A 16216-nucleotide genomic window follows, 5' to 3' on the forward strand; every position below is an offset into this window, starting at 1 on the left:
CTGACAATAAAAACAGTTAAAAAAAAAAAAAAAAAAAAGACCATTGAGCAGAGAACAACTCGCGCGTGGCTTCATGAACTGGGAGAGGCCTGAGAGGGCCTTCTAGCACTAGACATAATGGTGTTCCAGGAAGCCACCTCTTGCGCACCAAGAGAAATATTTAGAGCCTATAAAGCTATAGAGATAAAGAGGGCCACCCATCCTTAAGGAAAACCCGCATTGCAGAGGGAATGTTCGCCTCAGACACAGGTGTCTCCAGGTCCTCTAAACTGTTCAAGTCTGCCGCAGCCAGACAGGACGAGTCCCTGCCTTCCACAGAAGGTCCAGGAGACAGAGGGGCATCCGAATCCCCGTCTAAACTGGACTCCCAGCGCCGGAGCTTAGAAACCATGGCCTCAGACCCAGTCACAGGGAGACTCACAGCAGAAGCAGATTTGGTGGAAACACTTCAGTCCCCTGGCACCGATCGTGACAAAATGAAGGCATGATTCAGCATAAGACAAATTCTGGGAAAAATGGAACCTCCTATTCCTCAACAAGAGATTTCCCTAGAATTGACCCAGCACCGCACGCGGAAATTGCAGAAGTGGGAAAAGCTGCAAGCCGGGTAAAGGAGGCTGCACCTCCAATGCAAGAGGCACATTCAAAATCCATCGTTGAAGGAACAAAAGTCAATTCCCACATGCAGGAAGACTTGGCTGCATGCGAGAGCCCGAGAAATCCAGGGCCTCCTCACTCGAACACCCTCTTGGGAAAAAACCAGAAGCTGCTCTTCCTTTTCCACTGCAAGAGCAGCGCTTCACCAATTCTGCCGCCACAGAGAAGAAGAGATGCTACAAAGGCAGAAAGGAAAGAAACACTCACTGCACCCAAACCAGCAGGTGTCGTGTCGGCTGATCTGAAGGAAGGAAGCTGGAGCAGACCTCACATTCACCATGGCTGGCAGGCACAAAAAGTATGAGCCCACCTCAACACATTCAAAATTTTTTTTTTTTTGCATCTCAAAACTGAGGGACAGCTAGAAGAGAAGGGAGGGAGGGACCTGGGAACAAGATATCCCCCTAACACTGGCACCACATAGCCAGAACAGTCCCAGCTTCACTGAACCAGCCAAGCTTGAAAAGGAGCTATCCAGAAGTCAGGAGCCTGTGGCACATGTCCCTCTGCCTGCTAGAGATAGAAAATACTGACTGGCTAGGAAGTGTCATGTCCTTTAAGGCACAAGGCAAAATATTGTTCTCTATCTCCACCTGCTGGTAGATGGACACAACCCACAGGTTTCTGGATTCATCTGCTGCTCACACTAAGGAAGCTTAAATTGTCATTGCCATAACCAATAAATAGTTCAGTAAAGCACTGGCAATAAAAGAATTGTTAAAATACTAAAGACCAGTTTTACAGAACAATTAACACTGTACGGTGTACTACAAGTTGTATTTTTACAGACTTCCCATAACAGAATGGAAATCTTTAGCGTACTATAAAGCCTCGGTCCTGGGATGCATTAGCCATTTTTAAAATTATTTCTGACTTTATACCAACTTCTCATATTTGGTAAACAGAAAAATTATATTTTACCTGATAATTTTCTTTCCTTAAGTAACAGCAGACGAATCCAGACTTGTGGATTATAACCATCTACCAGCAGGTGGAGATAGAAAGTACTAAGCTGTACTCTGTCATATAGGACAGCATGCTCCTGGGACAGTTTAGTATTACTAGTAACAAAGCAGAAGGAAACAATTAGTCAACTATCACCCTCTCCTCACAGGAGTGAGTTATAGATATAACCATCAGTAGAACATGAAAAGTCAATTACAGCACAAACCTACACAGACAAAAAAAAAAAATGGAAAGCATGACTATTTCATCAGGAAAGGGTGGGACTCTGAATTTGTCTGCTGTGACTAAAGGAAAGAAAATTACCAGGTAAGACAATTTCTCCATCCTTGTTATCAGCAGCAGACGAATCCAGAGACTTGTGGGATGTAGCAAAGAACTCCAAGAGTAGGGTGAGAAGCAGACACCACCGCAGATAACACAGACGTATGGAAAGACACTCCAGACCTATCTGAAACCTGCCAGCAACAATGCCTGAAAATGTTTTCATAGATGACCACGTACTGACTGCAAACTTCCTGCTATGAAGAAACTCGAAACTGCGTCCAAGTAGAGTGGGCCACGGCAAGAAGAAGCCTGGAGACAATGAACAGAATACCTGCCAGCAAGAACATTGCCAAAGCAATAGTTTCCTGAACCCCAGCAAGAACAGCTATCAGGGAGAGCTGTACTCCATGCCCAGTGACGGAGACAAGCCCACACTCAGGAATGGAGCCAGTTTGCACATGCTTTGATGAAGATGCGCTCCATCTCCAGCGACAGAGCAAGATGTTATCATTGGAGACTTAGCTGTGGACCAAACTCTGAGATGGTGTTGAGCAACATTGGAAAGGGGCCGAGGACCACAAAGAGATAGAGATCCAGGTCTCTAAAGTTTCAGAGCTCTGTATACTTTCAGGATTTCCAAAGGCATAACGGAGACTAGGAGAGTCAGTCATCCAAAGGAGAGAAGCACAACCCAAGAATTAAGATGAACTTCTGAGATGAAGAACTACCTCATCTCCAGCCCAAACTAAAGGTAAATAGACCCAAAAGGCATGAGAGAGCCCAACAGCCAATACGCCAAACAAGCAGGAGAATGTGAGTCATGCTCAAGGCAGGCAGGCAGACATAGGGCTGAATGCTTGTGCAGGAACTGCTGACATAAGATAGATAGTGGGATTCTCCAGGGTCTGTGCTGGGACCGCTGCTTTTTAACATATTTATAAATGATCTTGAGATGGGAATAACTAGTGAGGCAATTAAATTGCAGACAACAAAGTTATTCAATGTTGTTAAATCACAAGAGGATTGTGAAATATTTCAAGAGGACCTTATGAGACTGGGCATCCAAATGGCAGATGACATTTATTATTTTATTTGTTACATTTCTATCTCACATTTTCCCACCTTTTTGTAGGTTCAATGTGGCTTATATAGTTCCAGAGAGGTGGTTACAGACTCCAGTGTGAACAGTACAGATTGGTTTGTACAAGTACAATTATTAGAATTGGGGGTGATTCGTCCCATGCAGAGTGCAAGGGTGGGAACCGCTGCAGGGGATAGGGTATTGTCTGTTTCCCAGTTTGATTATTGTGCTTCATATTCGGTGTTTATATCTATTCTGTGGGGTATGCCTTTTTGAAAAGGTGAGTCTTTAGATTTTTTTGGAAGTTTAGATGGTTATTCATGGTTTTCAGATCTTTTGGTTATAAGTTAAAGATATAAACTTCAACTAATAAATTTGTAGTGATGGTTTCATTTGCAGTTTCTGATCCCGATGTCCTCTGATGATCCAGTTGATGCAGATCACTGGAGGCTTTTTGTTGTAGATCCAGCAAGTGCAAAGTGATGCATGTGGGGAAAGAGGAACCCGAACTATAGCTACATGATACAAGGTTCTACAATAGGAATCACTGACCAGGAAAAGAATTTAGGCGTCATAGTTGATGATAAGTTGAAACCCTCTGCTCAGCATGCAGCAGTACATAAGAAAGCAAATAGAATGTTAGGTATTATTAGAAAAGGAATAGAAAACAAAAATAAAGATGTTATAATGCTTTGGTTACGCTCCATTTCAAAAAAGAAAAAGTATTAGAAAAGGTACAGAGAAGGGCGACGAAAATGGTAAAGGGGATGGGACGACATCCCTATGAGGAAAGGCTAAAGCACCTAGGGCTCTTCAGCTTGGAGAAGAGACGGCTGAGGGGAGACGAGAGATACAACAGAGATCTACAAAATACCAAGTGGAATAAGTAGAGGTGAATCACTTGTTTACTATTCTCAAAAATACTAGGACTGGGAGGGCGCACAATGAAGCTACTAAGTAGTAAATTTTAAACAAACTGGAGAAAATATTTCTTCACTCAACGTGCATTTAAACTGTGGAATTCGTTGCCAGAGAATCTAGGAAAAGCAGTTAGCTTAGCGGGATTTTAAAAAAGGTTTGGATAGCTTCTTAAAAGAAAAAAGTCCTTAAGTCATTATTAAGATGAACTTTCCACTGCTTATTTCTAGGATAAGCAGCATAAAATGTATTGTACTGTTTTAAGATCTTGCCAAGTACTTGTAACCTGCACTGGCCACTATTGGAAACAGGATGCTGGGCTTGATGGCAACAATTATGTTCTTATAAACAGGAGGAGAAACCAGAAAGGCACCAACCACCACTCTTGAGAGAAGAAGTGTGGCCAAGAAAGCACTGTGGAGGAGCTGGCGGAATAAGCAGAAAGCAAGCACTTAAACTTGCAGACCACGCCGTGAAGTAGAGGACACAAAAAGAGCCATAAAGCCATGGCTGGCAGCCGATCAGAGGCAATGAAGACAAGGGAAATTCAGATAGATCACGAAGGACTGTATTACCTGAAGTAAAAAAGGGAGAACGTGGCATTATGGCTAAGCAGCAGGATAAAGTAGAGCCATCCAGACAGAAAAGCATTTGGTGAAAATATCTGGAAACAAAAAGTGAAAATCTGGCAACTCTTGCAAGATCGAAAGACTATAGCGGACCTGCATCCCCAGACAGACATCCCATTCAGAGGAAGACTTCCAGAGTGTAAGACAGTTCACTTAAACCTCAAAAACCATGACCACAGAAAATGTATCTGAAGAATGCCTGTAGCTACTGTCCCTGGGGTAGAGCTTGTGGCCAAAGCTGAAGGCACAGAAGAGTAAGAGGTGCATCTTAAGTTACGCTTGCAAATGGTGCCACTAAGTAATGCCCATACTATAAGGCAACCAGACTATGGCTGTGAACTAAATAGGTCAGAGTATAGTATTCAGATTACCATCTGAGGTGGACCTCACTAGCATGTTTAAGAATGCAACAGTTCACAGTCCAGCTGAACATGTTATTTGTTTAACCGCTTTCCTGATCCTTCAGTCGAGTGCCATCACATGGACGACCAAACAATCGGATCGCTAATATCTGGAAGAAGACACATGGAGGCAGGACACATCTCCACTACATATGCCAGAACTAAGCGTCCCAGCAGCATGCATCTGCCAGATACCTCCTGAAGCACCTGTAACCTGGCAGACACAGAATCTATTAATAAGAACACCATGCAACGTTGACTAATATAAGTAGGAATGGGGAGAAAAAGCTCTAAAGGAGAAAAAGCCTGCTAGCCATGCAGATAGCTGGTGGGAAATGGAAATCTTTAGGCCAGTGTGCAGCATCAGGCAAACAAGCAAACAGAATGCTAGGAATTATTAGGAAAGGGATGGTAAATAAGACTAAGAATATTATAAATGCCTCTGTATTGCTCCATGGTGCAACATCATCTTGAGTACTGTGTTCAATTCTGGTCACTCTATCTCAAAAAAAAGGTATAGGGAATTAGAAAAGGTTTAAAGAAGCCCAACAAAAATGATAAAGGGGATGGACCTCCTCCCATATGAGGAAAGGCTAAAGAGGTTAGGGCTCTTTAGATTGGAAAAGAGACAGTTGAGGGGGGATATGATTGAGGTCTACAAAATCCTGAGTGGTGTAGAACGGGTAGAAGTGAATCGATTTTTCACTCTTTCAAAAAGAACACAATGGGACATTTTATGAAATTACATGGAAATACTTTTAAACAAATAGAGGACATATTTTTTTTCCACTCAAAGAATAGTTAAGCTCTGGAACTCACTCCCAGAGGATGTGGTAACAGCAGTTAGCATATCTGGATTTAAAAAAGGTTTGGGCATGTCTATAGTCTCCTAATGAAAAAGACATGGTGGAAGCCACAGCATACCCCGGGATTGGTAGCATGGAATGTTGCTATTAATTGGGTCACTGCCAGGTACTTGTGACCTTGATTGGCCACTGTTAGAAGCAGGATATTGGGCTAGGTGGACCATTGGTCTGACCTAGTATTGCTATTCTTATGTACACAGCAACTGGAAGCCCGCAAGGAGTAGACCTTGCAAAAAAATATATGAAATTTAAGCCTTTTTTTCTCTTTTTTCTTTTCTTATTTAGCTGTTCATTTATGGAAAAAATCTTCATGTTGAAATTCGCTCTCTGAAAAGTTATTTTTTATTTCATAAAGTGTTAAAGATTATTTATTTACTGATTTTCTCAAGAAGTAATGTTACTGTTGATTGCTGTTTCTTCTTGTATTGTAATTCCCGATGTCTGTATCAGTGTTTATTTGCTTGTATTCTCATCTTGAATCTCATATGAGGAAATTGACAGGCGGATTACAGTCTTTTATAACAAAATAAACCTTACAAACCTCCATAACTGCCAATGGCACTAACACTCTGGCCCACCAGACGCTGCAGTATGAGAGAAAGCCAAAGCCAAGCCAAATACGATGATGCCCCTGAGCAACAGCAGAAGATGGTGATAGCACCTGAAAGGAGGACAAATTGTACTCAGTCTATATGGTGTAATCTAATCCCAAAGTGGGGGAAACCATGAGCATGAAGCATCACAGGCTACCGCATGACAATCTTCAAGTTGAAAGATGTCAAACGACACCGATCTTGTATTCAGGAGGGTGACAAGCCTTTAACAGAAGAGTCATGGAGCCTTGCAGGCCAGCGGCACCCAGTGGCACTGAGTTCGAGGTATCAAGGAGCGCTTGACCAAAGCAGCCAAGGAAGGGCAAGAAACAGGAGCATTCCAGGGGTGACAAGCCATGCAGTCAAGTGGCAATAATCCTTTCTAGGCAAAGGAAATCTGACAGTCCCTAGCACCCAAGGGATGGCAACCCCAGAAATGAAGTGAAGTTGATTCCTTAAGTGATGGAGAAGAGAAAAAGTAACGAATAACCTTGTGCAGCTAAGATTAACACCACATGCAGCTAAGAGCTAAAACAGAAAGTGACAACATGGGTTACCTGAAAAGGTAAAAGATATACAACCCCCAAAAGAAATGGAAAATTTATTCTTGCAGAAAAATAAGTGCAGCTCCTAAACAGAAGGCATAGCTATATCTAGCAAAGAAGGGACTCTATCCCACCCAGACCTCTACTGACTCCTCAGCTGAAATATGAAAGTGCACATAGAGTGCTGCAGACAGAACAAACTTGTGCAGTTAACGAGAGAACTCATGTAGGGAAAACAGGACTAACTGGTCAGAGGGTTCAACAATGCCACACAAATGCAGCAAGATATTGCTTTGAAAAGTCCATAGAAAATGACAGCTGCATCAAAAAAAACAAACAGCCATAAGAAGCTGAGCCTGTCCCCGCAGCAGGGCTTGAAATGGTGCAAGAGGCTCCATGCCTCGAATGCTGCCTAAACAGGCGTGAAAAGAACAGTACTCAAATGGGCTGGATGCTGCAGAGAGTGATCATAGCCATGATGAAGGAAAGCTTTGGTCAACAACAGTCCAAAGAGCAGAGAAGCTCGAACTCCAACGGATGCAAAAACCCACTAAAATGAACTGCTGGCAAACGGTGGTGCCTGTCTGCCAATAGAAACAACCAACGCAGCAATATTGCAAAACTTAGACAAACATGGTTTCATGGGACAGAGTCAGCATGGGTTCAGTCAAGGGAAGTCTTGCCTCACCAATTTGCTTCATTTCTTTGAAGGCGTGAATAAACATGTGGATAAAGGTGAGCCGGTTAATGTAGTCTATCTAGATTTTCAGAAAGCTTTTGATAAAGTTCCTCAGGAGAGACGCCTGATAAAATTGAAGAGTCATGGGATAGGAGACAAGGTTCTGGTGTGGATTACGAATTGGTTATTTAACAGAAAACAGAGGGTAGGGTTAAATGGTCATTTCTTTCAATGGAGGAGGGTGAACAGTGGAGTGCCGTAGGGATCAGTACTGGGACCAGTACTATTTAACATATTTATAAATGATATGGAAAATGGAACAACGAGTGAGGTGATCAAATCTGCAGATACAAAACAATTCAAGGTTGTTAAAAACACGTGCGGACTGTGAAATATTGCAGGAAGACTTTAGGAAATTGGAAGACTGGGGATCCAAATTGCAGATGAAATTTAATGTGGACAAATGAAAGGTGATGAACATTGAAAGAATAATTCAAATCATAGTTACCTGATTGTAGGGTCCACCTTGGGGAACAGCGTTCAAGAAAAAGATGCTAGGATGCTAAGAATTATTAGGAAAGGGATGGTAAGACCGAAAATACTATAAGTCTTTATATCGCTCCATGGTGCGTTTGCCACAACTGCATTCAGTTCTGATCACTGTAACTCAAAAAAGATACAGTGGAATTAGAAAAGGTTCAAAGAAGAGCAATCAAAATGATAAAGGGGATGGAACTCCTCTCGTATGAGGAAAGGCTAAAGAGGTTAGGGCTCATCAGCCTGGAAAAGAGACGGATGAGGGGAGATATGATTGAGGTCTACAAAATCCTGAGTGGTGTAGAATGAATAGAATTAAATCAATTTTTTACTCATTCCAAAAGTACAAAGACTAGGGGACACTCGAGGAAGTTACATGGAAATACTTTTAAAACAGATAGGAGAAAATATTTTTCACTCAACGAATAGTTAAGATCTGGAACTCTTTACCGGAGGATGTGGTAACAGCGGTTAGTGTATCTGGGTTTAAAAAAGGTTTGGACAAATTCCTGGAGGAAAAGTTCATAGTCTGCTATTGAGACAGATATGGGAAGCGGATTTGTAGTATGGAGTGTTGCCACGATTTGGGTTTCTGCTAGGTACTTGTGACCTGGCTTGGCCACTGTTTGGAAAATAGGATACTGGGCTAGATGGACCATTGGTCTGACCCAGTATGACTACTCTTATGTTCTTATGAATGGAGCCGCGCTAGACAGAGCATACACCGGAACAGCCAGGTTCATATCCCCTGCCATAACATGGAAGTCACTATAAAGCCAACAGCCCAAGGTCCACAGCATCCAGCACCAATAACTATGACTGGACCAGAATGTTCGAGTTTGAGAGAGCCAGCAGAACAGCAGCAAACACAGCCAGGCTTAAAAAGGACAAGTCCATTCATAGCAAAGACAGAGAGAGAAACGAGATGCAGGAAACTAAGATGGCCAATGCTGATTAAATGAAAAGCACATCAAGTGCACTCAGGAGGGTAACCTGCTGAGCCCCTCTGTACTCAGTCGAAATTGAGTGTGGCAGGGATGAAAAATCTGCCATATACAGGCCCACAGGAAGAACAGTCTGTTACAGCATTGCTGCCAGAAAAACCCAAAGAGCAGAGGGAGCCACTTAAAATCCAACTTACCAGGAACCAGGAAACCTAGAATAGCAGCCAAGCAAGATGATCCCAGGAGCTTGTGAGCGACTGCCCACTAACTGCTGGAGATAAGAGAAATACTAACTGTCCCAGAAGCATGCCATTTTATAGGAGTTGAGTTTAGTATGCTATCTCAACCTGTTGGTAGTCATAACCCCTATGATATACCAAAGTCTCTGGCTTTGTCTGCTGCTGAAGACAAAAAAAATCAAAGATAAATTGAAATAAAAAGGCAAAAAAATAAAAAAAAAAAAAGCAAAAATGCACAATATTCTTACCTCATTTTCTTCTTCACTATTGCAATCCAGTCGGGAAGGCATGCAAAAGCAAAAACAGAAAGAGAGTTTAAATACAGAGCTTAGAAATCAAGGGGTAGCTCAATTATTTTATTTAAAAACGGACTATGAAGCTCTTAATGTAATTAAGAATCCACTAAAACATGTATCAAAATCATGAAGTAAAGAGTTACATCTTTTTTGCTGTTTATATCCCTTGCACACTGCCCTCAAGTCACCCTCACTTAAAACACTCAAAAAAAAGTATGGTCAGAAGTTATTTGCTGTGTTAGATAAATTTCGCCCTCTATATTTGAAACAAGCAGCTACATATTACTGGTAAGTCAAGTAAACCCACAAATTACACTGCCCCCCCCCCCCCCCCCCCACCGACATTAAATTATTCTTGGGGAACTCTGCACTGAAAAATTATAAGTCTACACACAATGAGGTTAATTTTGTAAAGGTTTACCATTGTAAACCCCTACATGCAAAAAGGGCTTTTGTAAAAAAAATAAAATAAAAATAAAAAAAAAGTGCAGTGGTGTATATGTATGCCAAGTTAGCACATACTTCTATGTGCCCCATGTACATGCATTTCTAGGGTTGTTGACTGGGTGGAACGGGGCAAAGTAAAATGAGTACCATCTTGAACTCTCTTTTCAAGATGGCCACTGCTGTAGCCTGACATACCTGCAAGCTCTCTGAACTTTTCGTTTTACTGAGATGTCAAAGAGAAGGGGCAGTCCTGCCTCCACCACTCCTCAGCAGCAAAATCTTTCCACAGGAGTAGGAATTCAAACTTATTTTCAGAGTGCGCCGCTTCCAATACCGTCAGAGGGAAGGGAAAATTAGGTTCTTACCTTGGTAATTTTCTTTCGTTTAGTCATAGGAGATGAAGCCATTATGTATGGTTTTGTCCATCAACCAGCAGGGGGAGATAGGAGGCACTCAACTTTTTCACAGTGCCTCATGGCCCGCCAGCTCCACTGCCTCTTCAGTATTTGAAGCTTCCAAAACAGTATGGCAAACCGCAATGGAATAACATGAACTTTCCTCACAGCGAAACGATGGCCCCTTAACAAGGGCATGAACTCAAAGGAGGGAATGAACACATCCTCCTGGGGGAATAAACTTGTCCTCCTTATTGTATAACTGGAGGGGATCACGCAACCTCCTGGAGGGAATGAACTCATCCTCTAAAACATAAACTGGAGGAATGGGCTCATCCTCTAAGTGAACATGATCCTGTTTTCCAACTTTCTCCCAAGGAAGGAACTTCAGGAAACAAGGAACAGAACCTGGAAACAGATTCACAGCATACAGACAATCATACAGGGAGGGCTCATGGCTTCATCTGCTATGACTAAAGGAAGAAAATTACCAAGGTAAGAACCTAATTTTCCCTTCCTTGTCATCAGAAGATGAAGCCATTACGTATGGGATGTAACAAAGCAATCCCTATATAGGGTGGGAACAGTCACACCACGCGCTAGCACTTGTGCTCCAAAACGAGCTCATCCCTCCTAGCAGCCACATCAGCCTGTAAGTCGGGCAAAGAGAGCTTAGAAGCCCATGTTGCTGGCACTGCATATCTCTTGACGAGAGAGTGCTCCATTTCAGCCCAAGAGGAAGAAATCGCTCTGGTAGAATGCGCCTTAAAGGCTACAGGCGGAGACCGGCCAGCAAGCAGATAAGCTGAAAAGATAGTTTCTTTGATCCAGCGGGCAAATAGTGGCTTTAGACGCTGGAGACCCTCTGCGAGGACCTGATAGCAAAACAAACAGATGATCATAGATCCTGAAAGAGATAGTAACTCGCAGATACTACAGCAGAGTCCTGCGCACATCCAACAGGTGCAACTGCCCAAAAGATTCTGGAAACTCCTCCTTATCAAAGGAGGGCAAGAAAATAGGCTGGTTTAGGTAAAACGCTGAAACCACCTTAGGCATGAAGGAAGGCACAGTCCGAACCGTGACCTCGGACTCTGAGAATTGCAGAAATGGGTCTCTACAGGACAGCGCCTGGAGCTCCGACACCAGTCTCGCTGAAGTAATGGCCACAAGAAAAACGGCCTTTAGTGTCAAATCTTTCTCCGATGTTCGCCGAAGCGGCTCAAAAGGAGAAGCCTGCAGGGCCTTCAAAACTAGCCCCAGGTTCCAAGCTGGACAGGGTGCTCGCACGGAAGGCCGGAGCCGAAGCACCCCACTAAGAAACCGTACCACATCTGGATGAGCAGCTAAAGACACGCCTTCAACCTTACCACGAAGGGAGGCCAACGCTGCCACTTGCACCCGCAGGGAATTATAGGCCAAGCCTATTTGTACACCATCCTGCAAAAAGTCCAGAATCGGTGAGACAGGAGCCCGCATGGGTGTGATCGCTCTTGAAGCACACCAAGACTCAAACTGGCGCCAAATCCTGGCATAAGCCACGGAAGTGGAACGCTTGCGGGCCTGCAGGAGAGTGGAAATGACTGTGTTTGAATAGCCTTTGTCCCTCAATTGCGCCCTCTCAATCGCCATGCCATAAGACCAAAGCAGCAGGCGTCCTCCATGGCTACCGGGCCCTGACAACAGGTTCGGTACCAGAGGTAAAGGAAGGGGAGCCTCCACTAGCATCTGTCGGAGGTCCGCATACCAAGGCCTCCTGGGCCAATCCGGGGCGATGAGGACCACTTCTCCTGGATGCAGCCGAATCCGCAGGAGCACGCACCCTATCAAGGGCCACGGAGGGAACACATATAGTAGGCCCGGAGGCTAGGGCTGAGTCAAGGCATCCAACCCTGCCGAGCGAGGATCTCTCCGTCTGCTGAAGAAGCACTGGACTTTGGCATTTGAACTTGTCGCCATAAGATCCATCAAGGGCTTGCCCCATTTGGCACATATCTGCAGGAATACTTCGTCTGCTAGTTCAGATTCTGCTGGATCAGTCTGATGCCTGCTTAGATAATCGGCTTGCATGTTGCTCTGACCTGCAATGTGAGCTGCCGACAGAAACTGAAGATGCAGCTCGGCCCAGTGGCAAATCTGTTCGGCCTGCGCGGCCAGTGCTCTGCACTGAGTGCCGCCTTGTCGATTTATGTAGGCCACTGCTGTCGTGTTGTCCAACATCACTCTGACAGCCAATCCTTCCAGGGTCACTTGAAAGGCCAGAAGCGCCTGAAACACCGCTTTCAACTCCAGGTGGTTGATGGACCACTCCGACTCCTTGGGTGTCCATAGACCCTGGGCATGCTTCCCCTTGCAATGTGCGCCTCAGCCCTTCAGGCTGGCATCTGTCACTACTAGACACCAATCGGGGAGCACCAGCGGCATTCCTCGCCGCAGCATGCTGTGTGAGAGCCACCACTCCATGCTGAGTCGGGCCGCAGGGAGACAAGAAAGTCTGCATTGATAATCCTGAGAAACTGGAGACCATCTTTGAAGTAGGGAATACTGTAGAGGTCTCAGGTGCGCTCTCGCCCAGGGCACCACTTCCAATGTGGCTGTCATCGATCCCACCAGCTGGACAATGTCCCAAGCTCGCGGGCGGGGCATCCTCAGGAACAGACGGACCTGATTCTGAAGCTTGCACCGCCTTAGCTCAGGTAGGTATACATAGCCCGAGTCTGTGTCGAACCTGGCCCCCAAATATTCTAGAGATTGCGAGGGGGTCAGGTGACTTTTGGCCATAATGACGACCCAGCCTAGAGATTGAAGTACTGAGACCACTCTGGCTGTAGCTTGATAGCTCTCTGTTACAGAGTCTGCTCTGATGAGTCAGTCGTCTAGGTACGGGTGAACCCTGATACATTCTCGCCTGAGCAAAGCAGCTACTACCACCATTACCTTCGAAAAGGTTAAGGGAGCTGTGGCGAGGCCAAAAGGCAAGGCCTGGAACTGGAAATGTTTTCCCAATACCGCAAACCTCAGAAACTTCTGGTGCGGGGGCCAAATTGGTATGTGCAAGTAAGCTTCTTTCAGGTCTAGAGACGTGAGAAACTCTCCTGGCTGTACTGCAGCAATGACGGAGCGCAGGGTTTCCATGTGGAATGCCGCACTCTCAGGGACTTGTTTAATTCTTTTTAAGTCCGACAGAATAGGGCCGAAAAAGGACCCCACTCTTTTCGCGGGGCACCACAAAGTAGGTGGAGTATCGGCCGTAGAAGTGTTCGGCGGGAGGTACCGGGGGGGGGGCCCGGCCCCCCCCACTGAATCAGACCTTGCAATAGTCTCCTCTACCGCCGCCCGTTTGGTCGCAGACCAGAACCGCATTCGGGACTCCACAAAACACTCGTCTCTTACTGGGGCGTTGAATTCTTATTCTGTAAGCAATCACTGATCAGGTCCAGAAACCCACTGATCTGAGGAAATATTGGCCCACTCCTCGGCAAAGAGGGAAAGACGTCCTCCGATGACAGGAAGCGAGGTAGGAGGGGGCCGGCGCACCATCATTGAGAGGGTCGTCCCTGAATCCCAGGCCTAGAGCCGGTGGCTGCGGAACGTTTTGTCCGAGCAAAAGGAGTTCCTTTGCTGAAAACAGGCACGAGAAGTGAACCCAGAACGCCCGGGCGTACTCTAGCTTCACGGAAGCGAGGTCTATAAGAGGAGTGGACCGCCTGGCCCTTGGAGGAGGCCTCGGCCTATCTTCGGGCAAGCGCTGGGAGTTTAGGATCTCCCAGGGCCTTTAACATTATTTTCCAACTCCTCACCAAATAGGAGAAGGCCTTGAAAGGGCAACTTCACCAACCTTTGCTTAGAGGCCATGTCCGCTGCCCAATGTCGCAGCCAAATAAGACGGCGAGCCGCCACTGCTACTGCCATTTGTTTAGCCGAAGCTCTGACAATATCATAAAGGGCATCAGCCAAAAAGGACAAGGCCGACTCCAGCCATGGAGCCACATCCGAGAAGGGCTCCGCTCCATCTCCGGGCTGTTCCACTGCCTGTTGCAACCACGCCAGGCAGGCTCTAGCAGCATAACAACTGGCATGCAGACGCCCCGAACAGTAAGACCTGCAATTTCAAAGGACCGTTTAAGTGCTGCTTCCAGCCTACGGTCTTGTATATCCTTCAGGGCAACTCCTCCTTCCACAGGGAGGGTAGTTCTCTTTGTCACCGCAGTGACTAGGGCATCTACTTTAGGCATTGCAAAGCGAGCCAAATGCTCCTCACGCAGAGGGTATAATTGCCCCATAGCCCTGGAAACTTTCAAAGGTCCCTCGGGGTCAGCCCACTGAGCGGAAATAAGCTCTTGGATGGAGTCATGCAAAGGAAAGGCTCGAGCAGGCCTTTTGGTACTAGCCATCCTAGGATTCACAGAGGAGGCCATGCCACTGTCAGGCTCTTCAATAGAAAGGACCTGTAGGGCATCTGAAATAAGCGCTGGCAGCTCACCATGGTGGAAAATCCTCACCGCGGAGGGATCATCCAGATCCTGTGGTAATTCTGCACCTGACTCTGGCTCCTCAGACCATGAAGGCCTGCCAGAACTCTCCGAATCCTCACAGCCCGACCACGGGGGGGAAAAAGAGGTGCACCACAATCTGAAGGGGAAATTTTTTTTTTGTTGTTGTTGTTGTTACATTTGTACTCCACGCTTTCCCACTCATGGCAGGCTCAATGCGGCTTACATGGGGCAATGAAGGGTTAAGGACTTGCCCAGAGTCACAAGGAGCTGCCTGTGCCGGGAATCGAACTCAGTTCCTCAGGACCAAAGTCCACCACCCTAACCACTAGGCCACTCCTCCACTAACTGTGTGGATTTTTGTTAGCCCTTCTACGCTTTTCTTTATGCCAATTATCAGGGAAAATAGCCTCAGCGGGCAAGTCCCAGGCCAGAATCCCACCGGGGGGGGGGGGGGGGGGCGGGGGGGGGGACAATAGAAGGGGCCTCAGACGACCCTTCAGGGAGAGCTCCTTTACAGCATGTATGCTTTATGCAATAACACAAAATCAGGGGAGAAAAACTCGCCCTGGGCACCCAGATCCCGTCCGGGGGCTAGCCGCTCCCTGAATAGCCTCAATTTCGAGGTTCCCCCCCTCCCCCCGGCTCAGGGCTCTCCATCTCTACGGAGGCTGCGCCATGCGGAGAATTCAAAATGGCGTCCGCTGCCAACTCTGAGCGGGAAGAATCATCGCTCGCCATGCTCGGGACGCTCTTACACCTGTTTTACAGCATGATTTATAAAGCCCCGCTGCTGATTTGCGCTTGCCACACTGGGAACAGCGCTTTACATTCTCTGCAGCCATCAACGAAAATGGCAGGAAAATTCAAAAATGCGTTGCGCGCCAAAATGCCCCGATCGCGGGAGCCCACCCCGGAGGACGGTTAGAAAACACTCTTCTCACCAGACCGAGTATCACAGCTCCGGTCCCATAGAAGAATCAAAGGTGAAACCTCTGTTCCATTTTTGTTTTAACGCTGTGAGGAAAGCAGAGGTATAGACCTCCGGAGGCTCAGAGAGTGGGGAAAATGCAGGGAAAGGCGAACCAATGTGCCAGCATCCACTGAGTGGGAAAGGACAGGGAAAGGGCTAACCTATGTGCCTTCAAGTGAAGCTGCTTATAGCCTCTAACACCCCGGCTAACAACTGGCAAACAGGAGCCACCCCAGGCAGATTTTTGATGGAGCTGAAAAAAGCTGCAGCCACCTTGCTTAGGGAGATAGAGA

At 46.0% G+C, this 16216-nt stretch overlaps 1 protein-coding gene across 1 annotated transcript in view; it reads right to left on the reverse strand.

Moving 5' to 3' along the window:
* SETD2 (SET domain containing 2, histone lysine methyltransferase) overlaps positions 1 to 16216 on the reverse strand; it is a 482526-nt gene that overhangs the window by 436267 nt on the left and 30043 nt on the right. The window contains 1 exon segment of the mRNA XM_030196916.1: positions 9568 to 9583. Coding sequence (XP_030052776.1) covers positions 9568 to 9583 — 16 coding nt within the window.

Source organism: Microcaecilia unicolor, chromosome 1 (assembly GCF_901765095.1).
Source record: "Microcaecilia unicolor chromosome 1, aMicUni1.1, whole genome shotgun sequence".
Lineage (NCBI taxonomy): Eukaryota > Metazoa > Chordata > Amphibia > Gymnophiona > Siphonopidae > Microcaecilia > Microcaecilia unicolor.